The 27,997-nt window shown below is 44.3% G+C and overlaps 1 protein-coding gene across 3 annotated transcripts in view; it reads left to right on the top strand.

The window, feature by feature from the left end:
- Window positions 1–797: 797 nt before the first annotated feature.
- Window positions 798–27,997, top strand: part of LOC146042215 (B-cell receptor CD22-like) — a 31,203-nt gene continuing 4,003 nt past the window's right edge. Inside the window, exons 1-7 of one of the 3 annotated variants that reach the window (XM_083162136.1) lie at window positions 798–855; window positions 4,946–5,039; window positions 5,119–5,439; window positions 10,818–11,108; window positions 14,615–14,905; window positions 17,397–17,657; window positions 20,372–20,617. In XM_083162136.1, coding sequence (XP_083018262.1) covers window positions 5,000–5,039; window positions 5,119–5,439; window positions 10,818–11,108; window positions 14,615–14,905; window positions 17,397–17,657; window positions 20,372–20,617 — 1,450 coding nt within the window. In that variant the 5' untranslated portion in view covers window positions 798–855; window positions 4,946–4,999. The remainder of the gene's footprint in view (window positions 856–4,945; window positions 5,040–5,118; window positions 5,440–10,817; window positions 11,109–14,614; window positions 14,906–17,396; window positions 17,658–20,371; window positions 20,618–27,997) is intronic. The other 2 variants (XM_083162138.1, XM_083162137.1) reach the window with 2 other exon arrangements.

Genomic DNA, 27,997 nt, shown 5'->3' with positions numbered 1-27,997 from the left:
TACAAAGAGATTTCCTGCTTGGTTACAGACTGCAGCAGAAATTGCTAAACAAAAAATATTCTAAGTTCCGTTTACCCATTAAAGTTCAATAAGTATGTGGAATATACAGCGTAGAAAGGTGGCGGTACACAGAACATGAGGACATGCATTGAAACTAGAGGGAGAAAGATTCAGGGGAAATTTGAGGAGGAATTACTTCCCAGAAATAGTAGTAGATAGGTGGAATAGCCTCACATCAGAGGTGGTAGAGGCAAATACAGCAGTACAATTTAAACATGCTTGGGATAGGCAAATTGATATCCTTACAACCCCCCCCCCCCCCCCCCCCATTAGGCAGAGACAGGGGCAGTGGCAGGGTTTTTGGCATCCCCTGCAAAATAGAAGGCTTTTCTGTGAGAATTACTGTATAGGGCCAATGTGGAGGTTAAAATGTTCCCCTTCACCATTAGAGGTGGAGGCACTCATTTCCACCCCGTTCCCCCTCACTTTAATCCCTGCATACCACACAACTACTGTATACTATTATAAAGTTCACCAGTATGCTAGTGCTATATAAAGAATGGTAATAATGTCATGTAGGGTATCATTGTGACTCCTTCGAAACAAAAAATAATAATAAATGTTAAATGTTAAAAAAACTATTTCAACACTCGGAAAATTTCGCCTAATTCCTAATATGGGAAGGGACTCGGAAGACGCCTAAAATGACATTTTAGTTATTTTTTCTTTAAGTCAGCACTATTTACAAAAGAGGAACTGAAGGAAATGAAAGGGACAGCCCACTTCTCTATAAAATAATTACATTTAGCTTTAGATTTTTATTTCTGGAATCCAACATCGGCAGACGCTGAACATGTAAGTATTTCTTCAATGCAAACCTAACACCTGTCATCTATACATCCTCAACATTAACGAGAACTTTGAGACATCGGGACAGTTCAGGAGGTGACTGGGTGCCAGATGGACTAAGCCTTAGCAAGGATAAAGTGGAGAGAGGTAAACTACCAACCAATCAGCTCCTAACTCATTTTTCAAATGCAGTCTGTAACTGATTGGCTGGTACTTAGGGCCTAAATTAGACACGGTAATTGCATGATTGCAAATTTGCATACACTGCGCACGCGTATGGATCACAGTATGCAGACGCGACTCCGTGCAGAGATGATGTCCTGATACTATTTCTATTCGCTCACCCTCCGCAAGTTGATAGACAGGAAGTGGGCGTGTGGGGGTGAAACTGGATCCATAGTGGGAGTATTATGGAAACCGCTAGGCGTGCCTGAGTGTGTTAGGGGAGGGTGTGTGACATCATCTCCAGGCCGGACTTGCCTTATTCCATCGCACCGCTGAGTAAGTCCCTGGCTACTCTGAGCCTGCGATGACCAGTGTAAATATCAGTGGCGTAACTATAGCACTGCAGCCCCCGTGACCGCGGGGGGGGGGCGCTATGCATGTGCGGGCGCCGGGGGCTGCAGTGCTATAGTTACGTTACACCCCGCCGCCCGCCGCACCAACCCCCGCAAACCCCCCCATCACCAGTCTTTACCTGTGTTCAGTATGCGCTGGTCCCGGCTCCCTTCTTCTGCTGAGGACCACCACAAAATGGCCGCCCCCATATAGCACACAGTTCTCTGAAACTGTCTGCTGTATGGGGGCGGACATTTTGTGGTGGTCCTCATAGCAGAAGAAGGGAGCCGGGACCAGCGCGTACTGAACCTAGGTAAGACTGCGGGGGTTGGTGCGGCGGGCGGAGGGGCGGGTGAGTGACTGGGCGGGGGGGAGCCCAAAATGTAGTTGCGCCGCTGGTAAATATCATGCGATAGTGAGCCTGTTACGATGGGTTTTGGACATATCCGCACGGCTGCACGTGAATATGTAACCATACACATCCATTTGCACAGTGATCACATTCATTCGCAAGGCTGGATATCATTCTAGCGGTGCGGCGTCTTAACTGCACGCTGGCTGCTACGAATTTATGGTCGTGCAATCAGGTTTGAATGACTCCCTTTATTACTCTCCATTTTATCATTTTTTGGGGCTTAGAACATCTGGCCCTGGAAGGAAACTATTTGATATTTTATGAGTGAGGGAGACTGTTGTCCCATCTTTGTGTTCCCGATAAGCATATCTATCCATTGCCCCCATGGCAGCATAACCTTACCCCCTGCAGCCTAATAAGTTCAAATTTTACTTAAGAATTGCATTGATGATAAATTATACAGATGGAGCCCCTCTTTTCCTTGCCTGGCTCTCGCCAGACTGTCCCCGCTGGTGAGAGCCGGCGGAGAGTGACTCCAACAGACTGGGACGCATGTGCGTATCCCGCGCACATGCGTCCCAGTCTCTCGGTGGCTGGACGGCAGGTCCTGCCCATCTCCTCTTCAGGGAGACCGGTAGGGTTAGGGGGGTGCGGGAAGGGGGGGTAGGAATCATAATGGGGTGGCGAGGGGGCGGGGACCCGGGGGGAACTCTGTCCCATGCGCACACCCCCTTCGAACGGCTGGCGGCTGGCGGCTGGCGGGGGCTGGCGGTAGAAACGCCAGCCCCTGCAAAGTTAGGACCGGCTCCATGTGAATGTTGAATGAACTTACTGTACCTGTTTCTTTGTGGAAAATCTGCTGATTAATTTCTTTAAGATAAATCATTTTTGTTTATCACCTGTGATTAAGGTTTATAAAGTTCCGGTTAAAATCTGAAGGGGGTGGGTCATTTAAATCCTCTAACTTTCCGCTACAACTTCTGTGTAGCATTCCTGTAAAGTCACCAGAAGAAAAGTGGTATTTGGGGGAACCTCAACTAAATCTCCAAATCATTACAACCTAATGAGTATCCCTTTCAGAGCCAAGTAAAGTTTTAAAGTAGGTGTGAAAATTGCCTAGTAAAGATTTGTATTCTTCACAATGTAAAACGCAACGGAATATGCTGCGCTATATAAGAAATTGAAAATAAATAAATGACCTTTAATGTTTACCTGATATAGGAAATATGATATTTAAAAAAAAAAAAAAAATATTTTAATTTATATAACAAATGTAAGAGACACTGGCATTTTTAGCGGAGGGATGTCATAGTGTGAATAGGAAGAAGCAGTGGATGACAGGGGCAGCAGTGGGCTCCTTAAGGTGCATACACACGGATAGATTTGGGCAACGATTTAATGTCTTTAACAATTTCTTCTGAACTCCTGCACAAACGATTTGGTGTCAAATGAAGAACGATTGAGCAATCGATGACACATGAATGATTGATCTTTAATGATGGTGGAGGGAGAGGGAGCCAGTCAAGCAGCCTTACCAAATCATTCATAGTGCATACACATGAAACGATTGGTACACATCGCTAACGATTGGTCGCTGATCTTTCTGCATGCAACGTCCAGCGGGTACGCGCATTGTCCGATATATCGTTCATACACACGGAACGATTTGAGCGATTGGTCGATTCAATCCGTCGGGAACGGCCAGATCTTTTGCCAAATCTTTCCGCGTGTACGCACCATTAGTCTTCAGGGCCTTTGGGACACTGCACCTGCTGCACCAATGGTAGTTCCGCCCCTGGATCCAGCCACATGCATGGGGCACTGTTAAACACGTTGAGAATTTTAAACTTTGTCATAATCCAGAATTAGGTGACCGACAGCTACTGTAGCTCTTCTCTAAAGAGAGAAATAGCCATTTACAGACAGCATTGGCTTGAGTTATACCATTGCTCTCTTTACTCATCTTATGAAATACAGTAGATGAAGGTTTTTCGCATTGTTAGCACATGGTGCCGATATATAGTTACCAGTTGCTCCCATTACAATGAGCACATTAGAATTAAAGAAAACAACAGACGGATTTCCAAATATAGCCATTGACTCAGAGGCATCACTTCTCCCTGTGACACCATAAACGATAACGCTGGGTAAAGGGGGAGTGGCTTCATGGAGGGGCGGAGCTCTGCATTTGCAAAACCCTGGGGGTTGGGGAGATGTCAGTTGCCCCAAGAGACTGTTGTAGCTGCAGTGCTGGCACCTAAACTGTGACAGGCACTCCATGGCAATTTGGTGTCATCAATCGGTGGGTGATATCCAGTGGTGGCACACGCCTACAGTAACCACCCGTCCGGGATTATTCTGGACAGTCCGGTAATTAAGACCAGCGTCCGAAGTCTGGAGGGGTGGTGTTCCCGCACTATACATGTCCAGCAATAGGCAGCTACTATTCCTGGACATTGGCCCTGATTCTGGTTGACTTGGTAAGCTGCAAAGCTTGCACCGCCGCCCGCCAAATCCTCGCCCCCCTCAGCTGCCGTATCTTCTCACAACCATGCATGAGAATGTGTCATGAAGACACATCCCCTCTCATGTTAAATCATTTGATGGTCGCCGACCATCAAATGATTTCTCCAGGGCACGCAAATATAAGTCAATGGAGACTGACTTATATTTGCAGGCTCCCGGCCGAAGACAGGGCGGCGGCTGACGTCATGTAACATCAGCCGCCCGCCCCCAGCACACCTCCTCCAGCCAGCTATTCCATTGGAATGCCCAGTGTTTTCAGTGGGACTCCATGAAACACTGGGAATTCCCATGGGCGATACGTGACTCTGCTGCCCCACACCCCCGGTCCGCATGGGTCCCTGTGAACGGATCGGTGCCTATGCAAGTCACCGAGTCCATTTGCCCAGGGACCCTTCACATGCGCATAAATCATTTTGCGCATGCTCAGAAAAAAAAACATCACTCTGAACACGCGAGGGAGCAAATGAACCAGAATGACCCCCACTGTGTAGTCCGAGAACGCCACTTCTCCGGACTCCGGTCTTAATTACCTGACTGTATGGAGTAATCCAGGGCGGAAGGTGGTAACCCTACACACACACCCTCAGCGCCCCCTTGTGTCACCAATTTCATGATTGCTAAATTAACTGTGCAAATTATTCTATTTTATACTTACAGGTTATGTATCTAGTCCAACCGGCCCGTGTCCGTTATTAAAAATCATCGTGGAAAATGAGTGTTACAAAGATTTTCCTCCTCACCCTTTTCCAAGGTAATTTTAATTCATGTTGAAAAATATTGATGCAAATATCATAGGATAAATCTAATGGACATATACATCTACCTTCCAGGACTCCAGTCAGGTTTTTTTTGTCAGAGATGGGAGATGACTGCTCTGCTTGGTTCCTGCGTGGAGATCCCCTGCAATAACTTACTTCCTACGCAATATAATACTGGATGGTGCTTATATAATCCCCATGATTGTATAGGGATTTCTAACGGAACACATCCTCCATCAGTAAGACATGACTACATAGGCCGGACCTCGTTGGTACCTGAAAGAAGCTGCACTCTGAGGATAGACGGGGTGAGAAGAGAAGATGAAGGTGACTATTATCCCAGTACCTATGGATTTCCCCTGTACGGTTGGTACGTTCACCTTTATGTCACAGGTAAATATTTATTTTTAAATATTGTAAAAAGCAACCAATTAGATTATGTCTATCATTTTATGATGCAATTTAAGAAATGATAGTTAGATTCTTACTATTTGCTGAGGGCAACACTACCACTTATATATTTTTAGAAGCTTTAGTACATTTCTTGTAGGCTTACATTTATAGATGGGCTACTGTACCTGAAACTATGGGCTGAAGTGGTGAATGTTTTTGGAAATTTGGGAAGTAAAAACTGGGAATTTTATGTTGTTATCTAACGTCTTTCTATGACAGCCACAAAGCAAGAAAGCTATTTACAGTAGGTTTCACATCCTACATACTGTATACTAAGCAACATATGCTAAAAATACCTGAATTTATCAATAGAAAGGTACGAACACAAAGGTTATTACCTATCCAGTTAATCCTCACTACAAAATGGATAATTTCATTAGAAATATATTTAATATCTACTATAGTATAGCTCCTTGTTTCTTTTCCCAACGGTTTGTAAGATTTGAATGGGTACAGGATTTGAACTCAGGTACATGAATCGGTACTTGTTTCATAGCACGGCACCCACGATATTCAGTCGCATGGCATTTTTTTCATTGCATCGCCCGTATGCGACGCGATGCAATTTTAAATTGTATAAACCCCCTAATGGGTTTATTCAATGTTAAATGTCCCCAAAATACGATTTAAAATTGTATAAGCACCCTAATGGGTGCTTACAATGTTAAATGCACCCCCACGCCACCCCCACTTTGAACGTGAACCCAAAGCGTGGCGAGCGGCAGCGGTACGCATCCTCTGACCTTTTCATACCCCCACTATCCACGTCAGCGTGGAGCTGAATTTATATGGTGTGGTGAGCACAGCCAGCCCGAAGTGTGGCGAGTGGCCGCATATTACTTTACATGTATTCTGCGTCCGCTCGCCACGCTTCGGGCTCGGTGGCTCACTGCGCTTGCCACACTATCTAAAATAGTGGGGGTATGAAAAGGTCGGAGGTGAGATGAACATGATCTAATGATATATGGAGGGAAAAAAAACCTTCTTGTAGGGATTACACCTTCTACTCCCCCGTCCATAGATCACACTCACGGATAGATCTAGCATTGTCAGATAAATGGACACTGCAGCACATCCAGAAATCTAGTATAATCTCCATCTCCTGGACAGATCATTCAGCCTTATCTCTGCATTGGTCCTGTAATGACCCTAAAACTTACACCAGACAATGGCGCCTTAACGAATACCTTCTAAAAGACCCCGACATTAAAGAATCTATCCAGAAAGATATTCAATTATATTTAGAAACAAAAGCCCCTGAGGACACGAATGTCTTCAAATACTGGTGTACCCTAAAAGCAGTCATTAGGGGCTCCTTTATACAAGCTGCCGCCAGATTCCGAATTAAACTTAACAAACAGAGAAAAGACATTGAGTCAAGGCTAGTGGATTTAGAATATAGCCTTAAACAGTGCCCCACAGACAAGAAGATTTATAAATAATTACTTAAAATCCACAAAACTATGTTTAAACTAAAACAGAAATTTTATGTACAGGGAAACAAGGCGGGTAGGATGCTTGCCAGGAAGCTTAGAAGTAAAACAGCCCAGGAACGAATTAAAGGGGTGGTGACGTTAAAGGGAGTAAAGGTATCCGACCCACTAGACATGGCAAATGCTTTTGCTACTTACTACTCATCCCTATACAACCTACGTGATGACCCCGCGACTCCTCAACCTACCCCAAACCAGGAAAAAAAAACCTCGATTTTGGCTAACTACCGCCCAATCACATTGCTAAATTGAGATATAAAATGTATGCCAAACTTGTATCTAATAGATTGGCGCCACTCCTCCCGTCCCTAGTTCACAAAGACCAGGTGGGCTTTGTGGGCAGCCAACAGGCCCCTGACAATACTAGGAGGGTGATTGATGTGCTCGACGCATTCTCTGCTTCCTCCGAACCCCTGCTTTTACTTTTGCTGGATGTAGAGAAGGCGTTCGACAGACTTCACTGGCGATACTTACGGGCTGTTTTGCTTAAATTTGGTATCACAGGTAGGGCCCTCTCCTCCATCATGGCATTATATTCTAACCCATCTGCTTGAGTGCTAATCAATTGATTGCTCTCAGACCCCTTTAGAATTACAAATGGCACACACCAGGGGTGCCCCCTGTTTCCTCTGGTCTTTGCCTTAGCAATAAAACCCCTGGCTGCGACCATCAGATCTACCCCCTCAATTACTGGACCTGTATTATATGACACCTCATGCAAAATATGCCTTTTTACGGATGACATTTTGTTGAGCCTTACTAATCCTACATCGTCCCTAACACAGACACATAGAGTATTACTGGAATATTCGTTCATAATCTATTACAAATTGAACCTACTAAATCGGCTAAAGGCTAAATACTCCTATGCATGGCAAACCAACAGTATTAAATATTTGGGCATACACATCCCCTCTAAGAGATCATCTCCTACAATTACCCCCAACTATTAACCACATTTTCACAACTAACACAAGAATGAATGATGCAACATGTCTCATGGATAGGTCAGATTGGCGCTATTAAAATAGTATAACTCCCCAAGTTGTTATATCTATTTAGGAAAATCCCCATCATCCTTCCAGACACCCTCATAGCTAAATTTAACAAACTATTTACATCCTCTGTATGGAAAGGGAAAAAAACAAGGTTGGCCCGCACGACGATGTCTCTCCCTAGGTCCCTGGGGGGCTTAGCCTTCCCTGATATACAAGCATATCAAATAGAATCTCTCTTGTCCTCCTTGGGAGCCTGGGACTTGGGCACCGACCCAAAGCCCTGGGTGATAATTGAACAGGGCTTCCTCTCCGACTTCCCATTATTAGCCCTATTAAAATTACCCCCTAAAGATAGGAACCGATTACAGTACACTCCATTTGTAAAGCATGGCATCTATTCCATTCTAGATCGAACGCGTGGCCTTTTCCCTCCTCAGACCTCTCACTGGAAAGCCTAACATACTTGATTCCCAATCTGTCCTTTCTCTCGTGGACGAATATCCACCAGCTGGGGGACATGATACATGCGGGAGAACTGATGTCATTCTCACAAATTCAAGCTAAGTTCTCAATTCAAAGGAGGGACTTCTATAAGTACCTCCAGTTGAGACACTGGCTACACTGTTCCTCCCCCTCCCTAGCTACCCTGCGACCAATGCCTAGATCAGTGGTAGCTCAACTAAATAAATCAAACAAGAAGGGTGCTATTTCTAGATGGTACTCAACTCTAGTGACTCCAGACAAACAGCCTAAATTTCCCGCATTGGGAAAGTGGGAGATAGACATGGGATGTACAGTGACAGACGACGAATGGATGCAGTTTCAGGTTAATTGTGGCAGCTCTAAATGCATATCACATATTGAACAGCAGTTCAAATTCATCCATAGGCTTTATCTGATGCCGGTTTTGCTCCAAAGGATATGGCCAGATCTATCGAGAGCATGCTGGAGAGACTGTCAGGGAATTGGGATGATCAATCACATATTTTGGGCATCCCCATTGTTGTCCAAATTATGGAAACACGTGTTTCAATTAATATCTTCTATTTCACAATGTATAATTCACCCACACCCAAAAATGGCCATTCTACATTTATTCCCACAAAACATCCCCCCTTCAGACATATATGTACTTAGCCAAATTTTAAACGATTTCTGGCACGCAACTGGCGTACCTCCACCATCCCTCAGTTGACAGAAATACTGAACGCAGTCCACTCCAACTATCAATTTGAAACAACAGAATATCCCATTAGCTTCTCTTACTCATCATCCACTATGGAAAAAATGGATTCTTGAGCGAATTATAAATTATCAGTTGGCGCAATGTAGATCCCACCAAATCTCTGGAGGATCCCTTCTGTGACCTCCTAGAGTTATTTTCTTTTAGGAATGCACGTACTGGAGACTTAGGGCCTTATTCTGGTCGGTGCAGCCGGAGCCAAATATATGCGGGCAGGACCGTGCGTCCTAAACCCCGCCTTTCGTACGGATCGCTCACTCCGTCCGAATGCAGTAATCCGCTGACCGCACGGAGCACGAGTGAATTTCTTACGGATACACCTCCTTCATCTCTTGGAACCTCCCCCATCATTCGATGGTCGCAGAACATCGAATGCAAGACCGCAACCTCAGACCACACAGGCATTTCTCTGTGCAAAAGCAAGGATCTGGGCGGGCAGCTGACATCCGGCAATGTCATATGTCCGCCCCCTACACGTGCGTCACGGCCGCATTACCATACGTACGCTCAGCGTTTGCATGGGAACGCCCATGAAACGCGGGGTGTAAACATATGGTAATGAGCCCAAACAGCCCTTCACGCCCCTCTCCACCCCCTCTTCGTAGTGTACACATTTCATGCGGAATATGGCCATGCGTCCCGTTCGCACATGCGCAGAGACGCCTCTGCACATGCGCAGATACAAAACATCGGCGGCACGAACGCACGCGGACATTACCGCACCAACCAGAATAAGGGACTTAGTTAGGTCTACGACTGAATTGACTGTCTTAATTACTCTATCACCGGATATGTACCAACTATGGCCCTTATTCAGATTCGAGCGGTACGGCCCGCGTGCGGCCGTACCGCCGATGTTTTTACTCTGCACATGCGCAGAGGTCAATCTGCGCATGTGCAGCCCCCTTCGCCGCAGACGTATTTCGTCCGCCGCAAAGGGGGCGTATAGGGGCGTGAGAGGCTTCATGCCCTCATTTCCCTATGTGTACGCCCCGCGTTTCATGGGCGTTCCCATGCAAACGCGGGGCGTATGCATGGTAATGAGGGCATGACGCAACTCATGGGGGCGGAAAGCTGACGTCGCCGGATGTCAGCTTTCAGCCCCCATACAAGCTACCACACGGACGATTGTCCGTGTGGTCTCAGCTTGCGGGAGCTGCCGGGGCGTGCGGACCTGCCTTCGATGGTCGACGACCATCGAATGCAGGGGGCAGCTCCCACCATGGTGGAGGCGTACGCCTCCACCATTTTTATGCGGATCGCCAGCCGTCCGTGTACGGACGGCCGTGGCGATCCGTAGGGTGGGCGGGGATTGGTTTGTGCGGCCGGAGCCCCGTGTGCGGCTCTGGCCGCACCAACCAGAATAAGGGCCTATGTATCCCCCATTGCTCTATTACTTTCCCTCCCCCCTCCTTTATTTCTGTACCCTTCCCCATTTTCACAGTTAACTAATGAAAATCAATAAAAATGTAAAGTTGAAAAACAGTAGTGCTTCACTAAGTAATTTTGATCAAATATTTTTGGTGGGGAGGGGGTGTAATCTAAAATAACATTTTTATATATATATATAATGATATATCTTAGATCACCCAGAAAATCCTAAGATTATCGAGTTTGGAGATATGATAGAAGGAATAGCCACCCCTATCCAATGCTCTGCAGAGCACACGTGTGAAAGCAGCCCCCCAACTCTACGATGGAGCAAACCTGGACAGCTTAAAACATGGTCAGTTCTATTAAATGGTGGAAAATGGAGAGAAGTATCAGAATTTACTTATATTCCTTCATATTCGGACTACATGACAAATATTCGATGCACAGCCACCTATCCTAATGGATTGAGTTACCAAGCAGAGAAAACGTTGTACATCAAAAGTACGTATTTTATGGATAAATTAAGATAATTGCCTTTTAAAAACAATGGAGTACTGTATATTTAGTAAGAGGAAGTGGGTGTGGTTTATTAGGTCGACAGGAACAAGGTCAACAGTCAAAAGATCAACCACTATTGGCTGAAAGTCAAAAGGTCAACTCATGAAAAGGTCAATATGCATAAGGTTGAAATGGTCAAAAGGTCAACGCAAGCAAAATGTGGACATGAAAAAGGTTGACTTGGGAAAAGTCTGACAAGATTTTTTCATGTTTTTTGGTGTCTATGTCAACAAAGGTCAACATGGACACTGTATAAGTGTTCCTCGTCCCCTCGCCAGGCTCTCTGCACTCGGCACACTATTGTATTCTCCCCAAAGGGATGGGAAAGAATGAACAAGTCGTTTAAATAATAAAATCATGAAAAACAAATTTCAACCCTTTTTCATATCAACCATTCCCATGTCAACTTTTTCCATGCCAACGTATTGACCATGTCAACGTAGGGCATGTTGACAACTTTAATGCGTCGAGCTTTTGACTTTTGACCAAAAATGGTCAACCTTTTTACTGTCGACCTAATGACTGAATACCGTGGAAGCTCTCCCCAACCACTGCTTCCTGACGGTTCTGAATGAGCGATAAAACAATCAGCAATAATCTCACCTGCAAAACAGGAGCGTTATACTCTTAATACTAATTTTTAATTTCAGCAGCCAGAACTTTTGAAAATCTGCTGCTTAGTAAATATGCCCCAATACATGGATGGGAACATGTTCTAATGACATAACGACCACTCAAATATTTCTGCAAAGGTTTGTAATCTACTTTTTTTTTTTTTTAAATATTTTCAATTATTGATCACCCACAATCATGGATAAAATATCTTTGCCCATTGATCAATGGTCTCATCCTGCACTTTGTGGAACCTACACTAACTGCTGATTTCCAACCCATTCACAAAACAGTCTTACTCACTATAAATCAACAAAAAGGGACAATGCTGTTTGTCTCAACCCTATAATCTATGGGGAAATTTATTAAGATCGGGGTTCTATGTCACATGGGCAACAATTAGAATCTACTTCTTATTTGTTTTGCACCTTCTAGAATATAATAGATAGTATCTGTATTGTTGCCCATAGCAACCTCTTATGTGACATAGAACTGCCATCTTAGTAAGTTTCCCCCTATGAATCAATGATTTTCTTTCCAAATTCTCATTTACATGAAGTGGGTACATTAAAATAAATGATGAATGATCCATTTATAGGGATGTATTTACTAAACATTGGCTACTAAAAGCAAGCTATGTTTTGCTACTTACAACACTGGACTTTCAAATTTCAGGCATACAGTAAATAGGGAAATATTGGCTTTTAGAATTAAACAATATGGGTTATATATTAGTAGTCAAGCAGGCTAGTTTTGGAATATTGTGACCTTTGATCTTACTGTTGGACCCAGAGGCAGAACTCTGGGAGGCAATGGAGTCATCTGCCACTGGGCTCCTGCTGTCAAGGGGGCACTTCTGCCATTTTAAATCCATTAATATAAATCCATAGATATTGCTTCAGTGGCTGAGCTCTGACATATATATATATATGACATATATGACATATATATGTTTTAAACCAGGGATGGGGAACCTTCGGCCCTCTAGCTATTGTGGGATGTGTAGTTTAACAACATCTGGAGGGTTGAAGGTTCCCCATACCTGTTTTAAACCATACCCATATCAAGTAGTTTAATTTCACAATCTGGCCGTATTTACCAACTCTGCTAAGATCAGCAAGTGTACCGGAGCAAGGTCACATGACCCGGAAGGCAAGTAGGCAGACGAGGAGGCGCCACAGCAGAAGACAGATGCCAAAGCACTTGAGGTGAGAGGATAGCGCGGGCTGAGGATGTGGATGGTGAATACAGCAGTCTGATGGTGAAGCAAACGGCTATCAGCGGTCCAGCTGGGGCGGCGTCCTACCGACACCTAAACCGCAGGAAGCCATCTGCAGTGTGCTAGTGATTGGACCCAAGTTTCACTATGGGGACAGCTGCCGTAACACACGTGACTGAGTGGCACAGACAAAAGACAGATGCCGGCACACACCTCAATCCCCGTCTCGCAGTCCTGACCGAGGTAGCTCATTAACACTACCCCAGCAATCTGCCTTAAGCATTACCCCTTTCAGACATACTCCAAAATCACAGGTTTTTGCACATGAATGCGCATCACCCCAGGATTTTGGTATTTCTGAAAGGGTCAACCCGGGTGTTAAAACCTTTCTTTTTATCTGGGTTGAGGACTGGGATTTACTACCTGATTTGACCCTTTCAGACATAAGAAAAACCTGGGTTTTTCAGCAAATTACCAGGTAGAACTGCTTCAACCGGTAATTTGCTGCTGTAAGTGTGAAAGGTGCAGGCTGCACCCAGCAGTCAAAATGCCGGGTTGCATGTATTACTCAGAAAAGAGTCATACAGACAATCAGCCACACCCATTATCAGCTGCATTCTGATAATAACCTTGCTTTAATGCTTTAATTATGGAAGTGTGATTTTATTTTATATATTTTATATTGTAATTGTATAATTCTTTATTTTTTATGCAAGACTTTTTCACAATTATTTTACATTGTCATATTTGCCCAAATTGATCCAACCAAATCCTGCAATTATTTTTGTTAAATTGTTTGCTAAAAATTGCACTTTTTTCTGCGAATTCGCACATTCTGAACTGGCAATTTTTGGTCACACTTAAATTCCATCCAGATGTTTTCCCACGATAAAGTATAAAACTCTCAAATTTAATGAGATGCGATTTTGGGAAACCGTTACTAAAAAACTCAAAAAGAAATAAAATGGACCAGGTTCTGACTAACGAATTTGACAGATTCATGCACAGAGCATTGAGATCTGTGCATGGTTCTGTTTTAAAAAAAAATGTGTAAAAGTTAAAATGGAAATGAAAATGGCAAGGGGTCCCCCCTCCTGAGCATAACCAGCCCCGGGCTCATTGAGCCGGATCTGGTTCAAAAATATGGGGGACCCCCAGTTTTTTGTCCCCCATATATATTTGGAACCAGGACCGGTCCAAGGGTCCGGGGCTGGTTTCAGAAATACAGGGGACCCCTACGCTTTTTGTGCCTTGTAAAATCGCACCATATTGCATTTTTTTTGGTGCAAATGTGCATGTCTTTAAATAGTTGAACTCTTCCAAAAACATGCCATTTTGAACAATGCAATAATGTCTGACTTTAGAACCTTTCTAAAAATCGCATCCCATTAACTCTCACCCCAAGAATTCATCCTATCCAGTGTATGTGATTCCTTTTAAGGTATTTTGTACAGAAGATAAGGAACTAAAACTGCTTCACTTAAACCTGTATAACATGAACATTTAATTTTACATGTTCTAATAATGAAATAAAGTAAAGTAAATAAAGGAATGTTCCACTAAGTAATTTTGATCAAATAGTTTTGGTGGAGAGGGGATGAAACCAAATATTTTTCAGATTACATCGGAGATCCTGAAGTTATCATGTCTGAAGATATGACAGAAGGAATAGCCACCATTATCCAATGCCAAGCAGAGTTCTCGGGAGACGACAGCCAACCATCTATGCAGTGGAACAAACCTGGACAGACCAAAAGTTACTCAGTACCATTGTCTGGAAGGCTCCGGAGAGAAATATCAGTACTTACTTATATTCCTTCACATGTGGACGATAGGACGGAGATTCGATGCACAACCACCTATCCTAATGGATACAGATTCCAACCAGAGAAAACATTGAACATCAAATGTACGTATTGTATTGATAAATCAAGATAATTGCCTTTTAAACACAAGGGAGTACTGTATATTTACTAAGGGGAAGTGGGTGTGGTTTATCAAGTCAAGGAGCCACAACAATGTGTGGGATTATATGTACTACTGTATACCTGACATCTACAGCAGTGCATCCATAAATATTCCAGAACTATCCATTTGGCTAGAAATGAGGAACTCCATAAACATTTTTAAGGAGCCCATACACGGTCCGTTGTGTATGGCTCCGTTTTGTACAATGCGATGCGCGCTCCCGCGCATCACATAGTACGGTACAAAAAGTATGTGCTGCACATTTTGTACTAGCTATACATCGGATCGGATCGCAGTGCATGCACACTGCATGCACTAGGGATGCGATCCAATCCGATGTGTGCTGTTTAAGCATACAACGGATCCGATTAACGGACCGTGTATGGGGGGCATCATATTCATTTTTATGGGGTTAGCAGTTTTTCCGGTACTTGTGACTTATCTGGGTGCCCGATTTTCTTCATCGCACCTAAAAATCGTGTCAAATCGCATCGCATGCAATCTGATTGTATGCGATGCGATTTGACACGATTTTTTTATATGTAAAGGCACCTAGATGCCTGCTAAAAATCGTGTCAAATCGCATCGCATGCAATCTGATTGTATGCGATGCGATTTGCCACGATTTTAATATGTGAAGGCACCCAGATGCCTGCTTCATATGTGAAATGGCCCCCCAGACCCCATTTTTAATTGTATAGCTACCCTGATGGCTAAATGCCCCCCTTTGTTAACGCCATCCCACTATCAATGCCAACCCGAAGCGTGGCGAGCACAGCGAGCCCGCGAGGGGCGGCCGTACGCGTCCCCCAAACTATCCACGTCGGCGCGGAGTTGTTTTTATATAGTGTGGCGAGCGCAGCGAGCCACGGAGCCCGAAGCGTGGCGAGCGCAGCGAGCCCCGCATGGGGACGCGGATACCTGTGAAGCCCGCGAGGGGACGCGTATAGCTGTGAAGGTATCCACGTCCCCTCGTGGGGCTCGCTGCGCTCGCCACGCTTCGGGCTCGGTAGCGGTAGGACACTATAGGACACTATATAATCATTTAACCATCAGGGTGGGTATACAATTAAAAATGGGGTCTGGGGGGCCATTTCACATATGAAACAGGCATATGGGTGCCTGTACATATTAAAATCGCATCAAATCACATCAAATCGCATCACATTCAATACAATAGCATACAATGCAACGCGATTTTCTCTTCAAGGGAATTTCAAGGGAAATCACGTCAAATCGCATCAAATCGCATGCTTAGGGTACTGGCATACAATTTCAACATTGGGCGCCCAGATAAGTCACAAGTTCCGTTTTTCCATAGGAATCCCTACTGAAATGAATGGACCCATTTATTTCAATACATATATATATATTTTTTTCATCTCACTCTTTAACATATATCTGAAATGTTTAAATGTTTTTCATATTTAATTATTACATTGCCATACCATCACTAACTATATACTGTACAGTATATAAAGGTTTAAAAAAAATATTTTTTGCGTTTTGGGCAACTGCTAATTTGGAAATAGAACTGTAGATCAAAAAAATGAAATTTTTTATTATCATTTCTCCAATTGAACATTTAGTTGGGTATCTCCCAATACCTGCCCTTAATGGGGATTACGCTTCACGTGCCTCAAATTGGGATGCAGTTGAAATCCCCGCGGTTGAAATCCCAGCGGTCGGAATCCCGACGGCCGAAATCCCGGCACTTTGTCCCTCTGTGCGTGTCCACGACACCCATAGAGGGAGAATAAATTAGTGTGCTGAGCGTAGCGAGACTGCAAGGGGGGGGGGGGGGGCGCGATCCACGGCCCCTCTTGTCGGGATTTCAAACCAATCCCCTCAAATCCTATCTACATCATTTTGTGTTCCATTTAATTTTCATAAATTCAGTCACATTATTGCATTTTTCAGTGACCAAGTGACTGACAAAAAAAACAGTATAATTATTATTGATTGAAAATGAGCTATGTAAAAATGATATTTTGATTGGCCTGATTCCGCTCGTCAAGCTGCATAATGGCGCCATCCGCATCCCCCTGCATGCGGCCTAACCAAAGAAAAAAAACATCCGATAGTTGCTCACCATTGTAAGATTTTTCTTCCCCTTCATAGATAAAAATAAGCTTTTACTTTTATTTTATTCTGGCCGCACATCTACGATGATGGGGACGCCCATAAAACGCTGGGTTATCACCCCCGTCCCTCCCTCTCCGCAACGAATGCTCACAATTATGTAAATCGCCAAAGATTTATGTTGCAGGGTTCTGCTATACACTCTTGCACAGACCCCCAAACATCGGGACGGGGTGAATTTGCCCATAATGTGAGGCTAGTTTGGTCACTTCCTTACTATAATAATGACATTGTTGCAGTGTAAGGTGTTTTTTAGAATAACTTTATTTAAAATGTTTTTCTGTTCACAGTTCGACCGAGAGACGTGACTGTCACATTCAGAACTATACTTATATCAGGAGGCGATGCGTATTTAACATGTGAAAGCAGCGATTCTAACCCGGCCGTATCTGAATATGAATGGTACAAAGGGGAGAATAAAACTAACTTACATGTCCGAACACAATCATTTATAGTGAGGAACATGACATGGGACACGGAGCCCTATTCCTGTGCTGCAATAAATGCCGTGGGTATCGGAGAGTCAGCGCTAACAAAGATTCCTGTGCAATGTACGTATACAAAATCAGCACTTACATGATGTATTGAAATGTATAGTTCTCTGATTTAATGTACACAATAATAATATTTTTAATATAGGCCTCTTTTTAGCCTTTTTTAAGCTATTGTTGTTTTTTAATTTCCTATGTTGTGAATATACAGTATTAGTGAATCCTATAGATATGACTTACTCAAGTCAGTAGTTACAAGTTAGATAGGTTGAACTCGATGGACTAACGTCTTTTTTCAGGATTAATTACTACTGTATGTTACTATGTATTCACGTCAGCAGCCCACTCCGATAAGGCACCGTCATGCCTGCATGTGCAGGGGAACGCCACGCATTTTTATAAAGCCGCCCATAAAGTACTGTGCCACCCCCTTCCCTCCCCTACTCAAGAAAATGGCTTGTCGAGTGTGAAACTCACCAAAGCCGTTCGTTCCCCTGGTTCGACCGCTGATTCCTGTGTAACTGGCCGATGGTTGCGTTGTTAATCCGATGCTGCATCAATCAGCAGAGTACTTGGATCACAGATGATGGCAGAGGCATCTTTTACCCTTGTATCACATTAGCATTCCCACGCACAGCAGCTGAACTCAGTGTCACAGCAGCAAGGTCTTCTCCATCACTGATAGAGGCTTCTAGTCCTCATATGTTACTCCAGTCTACTCCTAAGGATGCCACAGAGCAATATCAATTCATTATAGTTGTAGCCAGGCACCTCCCCCCCCCCCCCCAAAAAAAAAAAACTGAATATACTGTGCACATCTGGATCCCGAGTAACTGGGCTCCTAACCCCTCCATACACTTTCAATGCCCCAACACACCTAAGATATGAACATTGACATGTAAAATATTGGTTCACCAAAAAGTGACTCCCTTCATTCTGCTCATTGTTTATTAATTAATAAATAATGTAATTACTTAACGCAACAGTATTCTACAATTGTTCTGCCGATTCCAATGTTTTTCTACTAATATTGCATCCTCTTTTTTAGCCAACTAACTGTACTAGGTTATTGATCATGTTATGGGCTGGATGTACTAAGACGAATATGCGGTAAAACTCCTGTTTTACTGCATTTTCAAATGTACTAATACCCAACCGTCGCATCATCGCAGGGCAGGGGATCACCACATTTGGGTGGTGATACCCTATAGAAGCCTATGGGCTTCTATCACCGCCTGCTGCCCGCCATCTGTCACAATCTCCTACCCCCCCCCCCCTCCACGTCCTCCGTGCTGCTCCTCCTCCTCCAGAAGCATGTCACAGCCGAGGATGTCCTTCCGGGTGCAGGGGGGGAGGAGATGCCAGGTACTTCCGCATAGCCCTGGAGGTGACAGAGACCCCACACACACCACATTACAGGTATCGCGGGGGCCTCCGTCACCGCACCACAATGCTAGCCGCATATGTTAGTATGTATATGCTAGCATCGTGGCGGGGGCGCGGCAAAGGGCGGCGATGTATGTTATACATCCCGCCCTATATGTCACAGAACAAGCTACGTTATACTGTAGGAGATAGCAAGCACGCCAGTTATGCCCCATGCACCTTGTTCTGGCCAACTCTTCTGTTCTGCAGATGCTCCGATCAAAGTTCACATTATTCGATCAGAACCCAGAGACGGAGTCACTGAGCTGGGGTGTGAGTTCCTGAGGAGCAGACCGAACGTGACTCACTACAGCTGGATGAAGGATAAATCTCCGCTCCCCCCCCCCCCCCCCGGGAAAGGTGGGTGGGTAGTCTAAGGGGACCAGATGATGCAATCCTGTAATATCGGCTTTGTGCAGTAGAGGTATGGCCATTATGACGCTATTGCAAGTACCAAGTCACCTGTACAGCCTCCTAAAGTGTGCAACACCCCACCCTCTATCCACATTATGCCCACTGGCCCCATCCCCTGATTTGCTGAGCTAACTGCTCTATCCCATAGATGGCAGCCAGAAAGTCAGCAACCCTTGAATAAACACAGCAGGGAAACAACCAGTGTGATACACACCACAACCCCCTTGACATCACCTCCCCCCGCCCAGCCAGGGCTACAGTACATGCCCACCATCCACCATTAGTCCACAGCCACCAGGTGACACACACACACACCCCCGCGCCCCCCACGAATCGCGGGCCCCCTGCGCCCCCCCTCCCGTGATTCACGGACCCCCCGCAACCCCCCACCCTCCCGCCATTCACGCCCCCCCTGCAACCCCCCTCCCGCGATATGCTGACCCCCACAACCCCCCTCCCGCAATTCGCAGCCCCCCCTCCCACGAATCACAGCACCACCACACACACACCCGCGCGCCCCCCCTCCCAGGATTCACTGCACCCCCGCGCCCCCCCTCCCGCGATTAATGGTGCACCCTCCGCAACCCCCCTCCTGCAATTTGCGGACCTCCGTGACCCCCTCCTGCGATTCGTGCACCGGGTGCAGGGGGGGAGGAGACGCCGGGTACTGCCGCATAGCCCTGGAGGTAACGGAGACCTCCCGCACACCACATCACAGGTATCGTGGGGGCCTCCATCACCGCACCACAATGCTAGCCGCATATGTTAGTACGTATATGCTAGCATCGTGGCGGGGGTGAGGCAAAGGGCGGCGATGTATGTTAATACATCCCGCCCTATATGTCACAGAACAATCTACGTTATACTGTAGGAGATAGCAAGCACGCCAGTTATGCTCCATGTACCTTGTTATGGCCAACTCTTCTGTTCTGCAGATGCTCCGATCAAAGTTCACATTATTCGATCAGAACCCAGAGACGGAGTCACTGAGCTGAGGTGTGAGTTCCTGAGAAGCAGACCGAACGTGACTCACTACAGCTGGATGAATGATAAATCTTTGCTACCAACTGAAACAGGACAGACCCTGCTGGTAAACAGAACTGAAGAGAATAATGGAATCTACTCTTGTATCGCACACAACAGAGTTGGGAGTTCTTCCTCTGAAGAGGTCTACATTGACGGTCAGTATTCCAGGAGTATTGGATTGCACCAAGAACGTTTGTAAATATATAAAGACGATTGAAGAAAAAAAAATAGAACTCATACATGCTAAGGGGACCAGATGATGCAATCCTGTAATATCGGCATTTTGCAGTGGAGGTGTGGCCATGATGACGCTATTGCAAGTACCAAATCACCTGTACAGCCTCCTAAAGTGAGCAACACCCCACCCACATTATGCCCACTGGCCCCACCCCCTGATTTGCTGAGCTAACTGCTCTCTCCCATAGATAGCAGCCAGAAAGTCAGCAACCCTTGAATAAACACAGCAGGGAAAAGACCAGTGTGATACACACCACCACCGCCTTGACATCACCTCCCCCCACCCAGCCAGGGCTACAATACATGCCCACCATCCACCATTACTACACAGCCACCAGGTGACACACATAAACACACACCCCCGCGCCGGGACACGGAGCATAGCTCCGCCCCCCCACACCCGGAAGTCCCGCCACCGAGTTCTGATTGGCCCACGGCCTATTCAGTCAGATATAATGGGTCACCATCGATAGCTACAACAATTGATGGTTATCCAAGTAATATTTTACTACTATCGATGGCAGGGTGCAAAATCGCCATCAATGCCAACCATCGGTGGTGTCTGCACCAATGGCCATTCCTACTTTGCAACAACCAAAAACCTTTACTACCCCTCATGCCCACACATCCCTATCACTGCCCTTCCTCCTGTTCTCCTGCCCATAACTTCCTCCAGTGGGGACCCGCTCACCCTGTGTTGCCCACATTCCCCTATCATGCTTTACCGCCTAGCCTCCTGCTCTCATGCATCCTAACTCCCACCCAGTAAGAGGAGACACTGACTCAGGGCCACCATCCTGTAGTGCTGTGCTGCCACGCTGGACCCTCACCCACTGGCAGAAGCTGCACAGTGTCCCCCACCCTCATCTTTAGTCCTCCTTATGCCCACACACCCCTATCACTACCCAGCCTCCTTTTTTACTGTGTCGTGACCTCCGCCAGTGGGGAGCCGCTGACTCAAAAACACCCTACTATAGTATTGCACACCCAAACCTAAACAACACGAACACACACCCCACACCCTCAAATGTCGCTGTACCCTCCACACTATCAATGTACAGTACATCTTACTTTTTTTAATCAAACAAACAATACACACCCCCTTCCAAATCATATGCTCTCTATTTAACACATTTCACCTGTAACTCAAGTTGCAATACAGCCCATCTTTCATACAATTCTAACCATATTTCTCACAATACAAAAGTTCACAAATAAAGGGGGCGCAGCACCTTATGCCAGTGTGAAGAGCGCCCGTAGGGCGCAATGAATCACCTAGTGTGGTAACAAATCTCCAGGTTTTTTTAAAGCGGCAATCATTTACACTGCAAAACCAGTACAGAAAAGATTGCGTGCCACGCTTGGTAAGCTGCTCAATATATTGGGTGGCCGATATAAAAAGAAAATAGAGCGCTTGAAAATATGTTTAGTGATTAGGGGTGATTAAGGGTGATTAAGAACTTGTGAATCCTGTTCTTTATAAAACATATATAAAAACATGTAAATGTTTACAGCCCTTTTTATGGGTTTTTTTTTAGTGGTTGCTGTGGTGCCGTGGCTTTGATGGAAATGAGACTGCCGGTGGTCCGTTACAGTGCGCTGGGAGGTGTTTAGCTGCTATCTTTCCCTAACTTTACCTTCCATTCAGCGTCTGTGGTTGTTCGCGGTCCTCTCCGGAAGTACGCTGTGTGCTGGAAGTTCGGGGTTCTTGCTTCCGGTCAGCGTGTACAGCGTGTGGCGTCTTCGGCGTGTTCAGCGTATCCACTTGCAAACCAACGCGTTTCGAAGCTGCAGGGGTCATTGTCAAGGATCCTTAGCTCTTTCCGGCTTCTGTTTTTATGCTGGTTGAGACTGATTTTTTTCTTTGTTCTTTCAAAACTTTATTTGTAAAACTTTATTTAAAAATGGAAATGGTTCAGTTTTTGGCAGCATGCACATGGCTAATGAGTCGATTATGAACAAGTTATTTGATTATGTGGATGTGTTTAGGAGGATATGTGTAAGGAGATTCTTTTGTTTTCTATATTCGAAAGATGAAGTTTGTGAAAATTATTGAAAACATAAAAAGGTAAAAGTGAATTGGTGAAAAATATGTTTTTTATTTATTTGAAAAAAGCTGATAATTCGAAGTCTATGTTGAGTCCAGATGGTTGTAGTGTTTCTAGTTCATACTGTATATCCATTTGGATTCTCTTCTTTTGAGGAGCAGTGATGGATCCCCTCCTCTCCAGTTTGGGGTAATCTTTTCTATTGCATTAATTTTCAAGAGACTTGGATCCTTATTGTGGCATTCTGAAAAGTGTTGTGAAAGGCTGTGAGTTTGTAGTCCTCTCTTTATATTGTATATGTGTTCGGCTGTTCGAGTTTTTAGGCATCTTTTTGTCTGGCCCACATAATGGAAGCCGCAGGGACATTCCAGCAAGTATATCACTCCTTTGGTGGCATATGAAATTGTTTGTTTGTGTTTGTATTCTTTCTTGTTTTGGTTTGATTGGAATTGTTGGAAAGGTTTGTGCTTTGTTGTCCAACTGTTCTACAACTTATACATTTGATGCATGGAAAGAATCCTTTGTTTGTTTTTTCCGGTTTCAGTGGTGTAGCTAGGTTCCACGGTGCCCGGAGCGAGGGCATGTTTCGCGCCCCCCCCCCCCCCCCCCTCCCCCTGATTTGTAGTAGGTGGGACCCTTGCATGGCGAAAAGAGGGCACGGCCTAACATTATACCATGCATCGTAATGCCCATTGCACATTTTTGCGAATTTTGTAATACCCATTACACATAAAGCCACACATGATGCCCATGATTGGTAGCGTGGGTGGGGGAGTGGTGGGTGCCGAGTTACTGCAGTTGTCAGCGGTGCAGATGTGGGGTGGGCGCATAATACAGGTTGCCATAACCCAGTAGTGGCAATATATTATAGATAGGTCAGGACTGGTACACGCTGCCAATATACTGCAGATCATGCCCCCCCACGAGTTGCTACTACCAGAGCTGGAAACACACAATAATTAGCCATTACACACTTGGTGGCACACGCTTTTAACAAAACCATTTATAAGCACTTACTGTTTAATATAAGGGATGCAAACAGTTAAAGTGCTCCAGACACATTCAGCTTGCTCCCTGTAGCAGCAGCATGATGAGAGTAGGGAGGGCTCCGTAATTTGAGTGCAGTGCAGGACTGTGGACGGGCTCCGTTGTGTCAGGCTGTCAGTGTCTGCCCTGTATGCTCTGCTCGGAAGGAAGGAGGGAGGGACGGGACTTTAGGCTGCCAGCGCTGCTGCCCAGAGTGGGATAGCTTAGGTATAGCGACAGCAGACAGCAGCAGAGCTGAGCACACAGGCACAGCTGTGGGGAGGAAGAGGCTAGAGAGATCTCCCGTCCTCCCTGCCCTGAGGAGCGACAGCGAGCGTCCGCTCTGTAAAATAGTAAGTGTCAGAATGACACGCTGGGTGGTAGAAGGTGCCTGGCGGCTGGGGAACAGGGCAGGGGAGCCGGTGGCAGAGCTCCGGCGCCAGGTGACATGTCTGCGCCTGGAGCATGTGCTCCACCAGCTCCGCCATAGCTACGCCTCTGTCCGGTTTGTCTTTTATTGGAGGGATGTAACTGCTTGTTAGTTCCTGTCTTAATGTTCTTGCTCGCTTGTAGATGATTCTGGGTTTGGGAGGAATAATTGTTTTCAGTTCTGTGTCCAACATCAATATGTTCCAATGTCTATATAGGATTTTCTCTATTTCTTTGTGGTTTGAACTATACTGGGTAATAAAAGTCATGTTGTTTTTCGGGGTTCAGTTCTTTATTTTTGTATTGTAGTAGTTCTGTTCGCTCCAGGGACTGTGTTTTCTTTATTTCTTTGTCTCCTTGGTCTTCGGGATAGCCTTTCTTCATAAATTTAGCTTTTAGTTCTAGGTTTTGATGTTAGAATATTGCTTCCTCTGAACAGTTGCGTTTAATTCTTCTTGCTTGTCTCCCGTAAATGTTTTTCTTCCAATTTACATGGTGGTTACTTCTGTATGGAAGAAAGTTGTTCCCATCCACCTCTTTGATGTATGTTTTGGTCATTATTTTGTCGTCCTTAATGTAGATTTCAAAATCTAGAAACACAACCTGTTTTTTGTTCATTACAGTAGTGAATTCTAATCCTATTTCATTGGCGTTCATGTAATTCATGAATTCATCAAGTTCTGGTTGGGGTCCTTTCCATATAAAAAATAAATTGTCGATGTAACGATGCCAACATACAATGTTTTCTAAGAATCTGTTGTTATTCCAGATATTGGTCTCCTCCCACTCCGCCACAAATAGGTTGGCGTATGAGGGTGCAAAGGATGTCCCCATTGCTGTTCCCTTTGTTTGTATGTAAAAAATTTCATCATACCAGGATAGTTATTTTCCAAGATGAATTCAATCTGTTCCATAATAAAGTTAATTTGTTTGTTGGGTATGGGTGTCTGGGTTGTGAGTGAGTTTCTTACTGCTGTGCATCCTAAGGAGTGTTGTATGCATGTGTACAGTGACTTGACGTCACTTGTACACAGTATATATTGATCGTTCCATTGGAGTCCCTCTAGAATTTGTAAGATTTGTAGGGTGTCTTTCAAATAACTTTTTTGTTGTTTGACTACCGGTTGAAGAAATGTGTTGATGTATCTTGATAAGTTTGCCGTTAGGGATCCAATGCCGGATATTATTGGATGTCCTGGTGGGTTATGGAGATTTTTATGAATTTTAGGCAATTGGTAAAATTTCGGTATTATTGGGTGTGTTGTTGTGATGTACTCATGTTCCTTTTTAGTGAGGATTCCCAATGTTAGACCTTCATCAAGTTGTTGTTGTAATTTTTTTCTGAATACTTCTGTCGGGTCTGATTTTCTTTTCTTATATTTATCTTTATCTGCTAAGAGGGAGTTGGATTCCTTTTCATATTGTTCCTTGTCCAGGATCACGAGATCTCCCCCTTTATCTGCCGGTTTTATTATTATAGAATTTTCTTATTTCAATGTTTTTAACGCTTTTTTTTATTCCTTCATTAGGTTGTATTGTATTTTTCCTTTTTCGGGAAGTTTCCTTAAGTCTTCCTCTACTAACTTCTGGAAGGTCTGTATGTGAGGGCCCTTGATGTGTGCAGGGTAGAAAGTTGACGTTGGTTTTAGGTCTGTGTGTTGATATTACTGTGTCGATGTTGAGGGTTCTCTTCTAGGATTTCTCTTGAAGAATTTTTTAATACAGAGTTTTCTGACAAATTTTTCTGTGCCAAATTTGTTTACAGTTGAATGGGGTGCAAATTTTAAGCCCTTTTTGAGAAGGCTTATTTCTTCTTTGCTTACAGTAGTTCTGTTCCACTGAGGTTAAAGATGGTTTCCTTTTCTTCCTCCTGTTGTGCATTGTGGTCATCTCCTTCCTCCATTTCTCTGGTTTCTTTTCTCTTTTTCAATTTCTTTCCACCTCTTTTCCCTCTTTTGCGGGTGTGTTCAGGGTTCTTTGTTTCTTGTATGGAATTTTGTTCTCCGATGGTCGTGTTTGTTTCCAAGCCTGGTCTAAAAAATTCTCATAATCTTTAATTTCCAGAGTGTGGTCATCTTCTTCATTGTCTTCCATAGCAGTTATTTTTCTTGGATTAGGATTGGGGTTGTTACTGTTTTCTTCTATGGTTTTTATCAGTGTGGAAGTTTGTTCTTTAGTTTCTGTTTGGGTGGCTTTCCTTCTTGTTTGATAGGATTCTCTTGCCATTCAGTTTTGATATGTGAAATTTCTCTGATCATATTCTTTATATCGTCTTTGGTTTTTATTTACTGTTGGGGTGTTTTGTATTAGTGGAATTCTTTTTTGTGGGCGATATTTGTTCTCATTTTGATAATTGAAATTTGTATGTTGTTTCTTCTGTGTGTTCCAATTTCAGTTTTTTCCAATATTTTGATCTTTGGTTTCTGCTCGACGTGTCAATTTTGCATGTATAGGTAGACCTTCCTCTACTATGTCCCGACGGAATTTATTCTGTTTTTGTTGAATTATGGATGTTTCTAATGTCTCAATTTTTTCATTAGTCATTTTTATGAGTTTATTGAAGTCTTCCATATTTTTTAATGGTTCAAACTTTTTTTCAATAATTTTGATATTTTCATTTTTATTTTCTAATGATTTTTGTCTGTCTTCTATGATAATTTTCATTAGATTCCGGGAACAGTTATCCAGTTCCTCGTTCTATTTTAGAAATAAATTTTCTTTGACGGGTTCAAATGTGGGATTTTTTTGTAGTCTTAATCCTCTTGGTATGAGATTGTTCTCAAGATATTTGTTCAAGGTGGTTATTTCCCACCATTGTTTTGCCTCTTGGACATAGTATTTTTTTAACTTTAAGAATTGTCCACAGAAGCGTTCTTCCTCTATGGGATTTTCTGTTATAATTTTTTCTGGGTTTCTTGAGAAAATGTTTGTTAACCCCTTCCCGACATATGACGTACATTTACGTCATATGTCGGTTGAGGGGGAATCAAGCCAGCTCACGGAGTGAGCTGGCTTGAAAGAGAGCAGGTAATGGCTGTATATTACAGCCAGGTCCCTGCTCTCACGGCCACGAGCGGCGAGTTCGCCGATCGTGGCCGTTTAACCCTTTAAGCACCGCGGGCAAAGCGACCGCAGTGCTTAAATAGCTGATCGGAGGGGGGGCGCCCCCCTCCGGCGCCGATCGGGGCCCCCCGCAGCGAGATCGGAGGGTGCCGATCGGTTGCCATGGTAGCCAGGGGTCTAATGTAGACCCCTGTGCTGGCCGTGTCTGCATTCCTATCATATCCTGCCTGAGGCAGGATGTAATAGGAAGTGCATAAAATCACTACGTTCAGCCATAGAGCTCTCTGGCTGAACCTAGTACAGGCGATCGCACCCCCTAGTGGTCAAGTACACTAGGGGGCCTTGTAGTAAAAGTTAAAAAAAAAAAAAATAAAGTTTAAAAATAAAAAAAAAATAAAAAAATATTAAAAGTTCAAATCACCCCCCTTTCCCCATTTCCCAAATAAAAATAAATAAAAAATAAAAAAAATAAACATATTTGGTATCGCCGCGTTCCTAAAAGTCCGATCTATTAAAATATAACATTAGTTATCCCGCACGGTTAAAGGCGTAAACGGAAAATAATCCCCAACGCCAAAACTAAGTTTTTTGGTCGCATCGCGTACCCAAAAAAAAATAACTAAAAGAGATCAGAAAGTCGCCCATATCCCATAATGGTATTAATTAAAAAGTACACTTCAGCCCGCAAAAAATGAGCCCTCACCCAGGTCCGTAGGTGGAAAAATAAAAAAG

This window comes from Crinia signifera, chromosome 19 (assembly GCF_055691185.1).
Source record: "Crinia signifera chromosome 19, ASM5569118v1, whole genome shotgun sequence".
NCBI classification, from domain to species: domain Eukaryota; kingdom Metazoa; phylum Chordata; class Amphibia; order Anura; family Myobatrachidae; genus Crinia; species Crinia signifera.
This window is presented reverse-complemented; position numbering and strand designations above follow the sequence as displayed.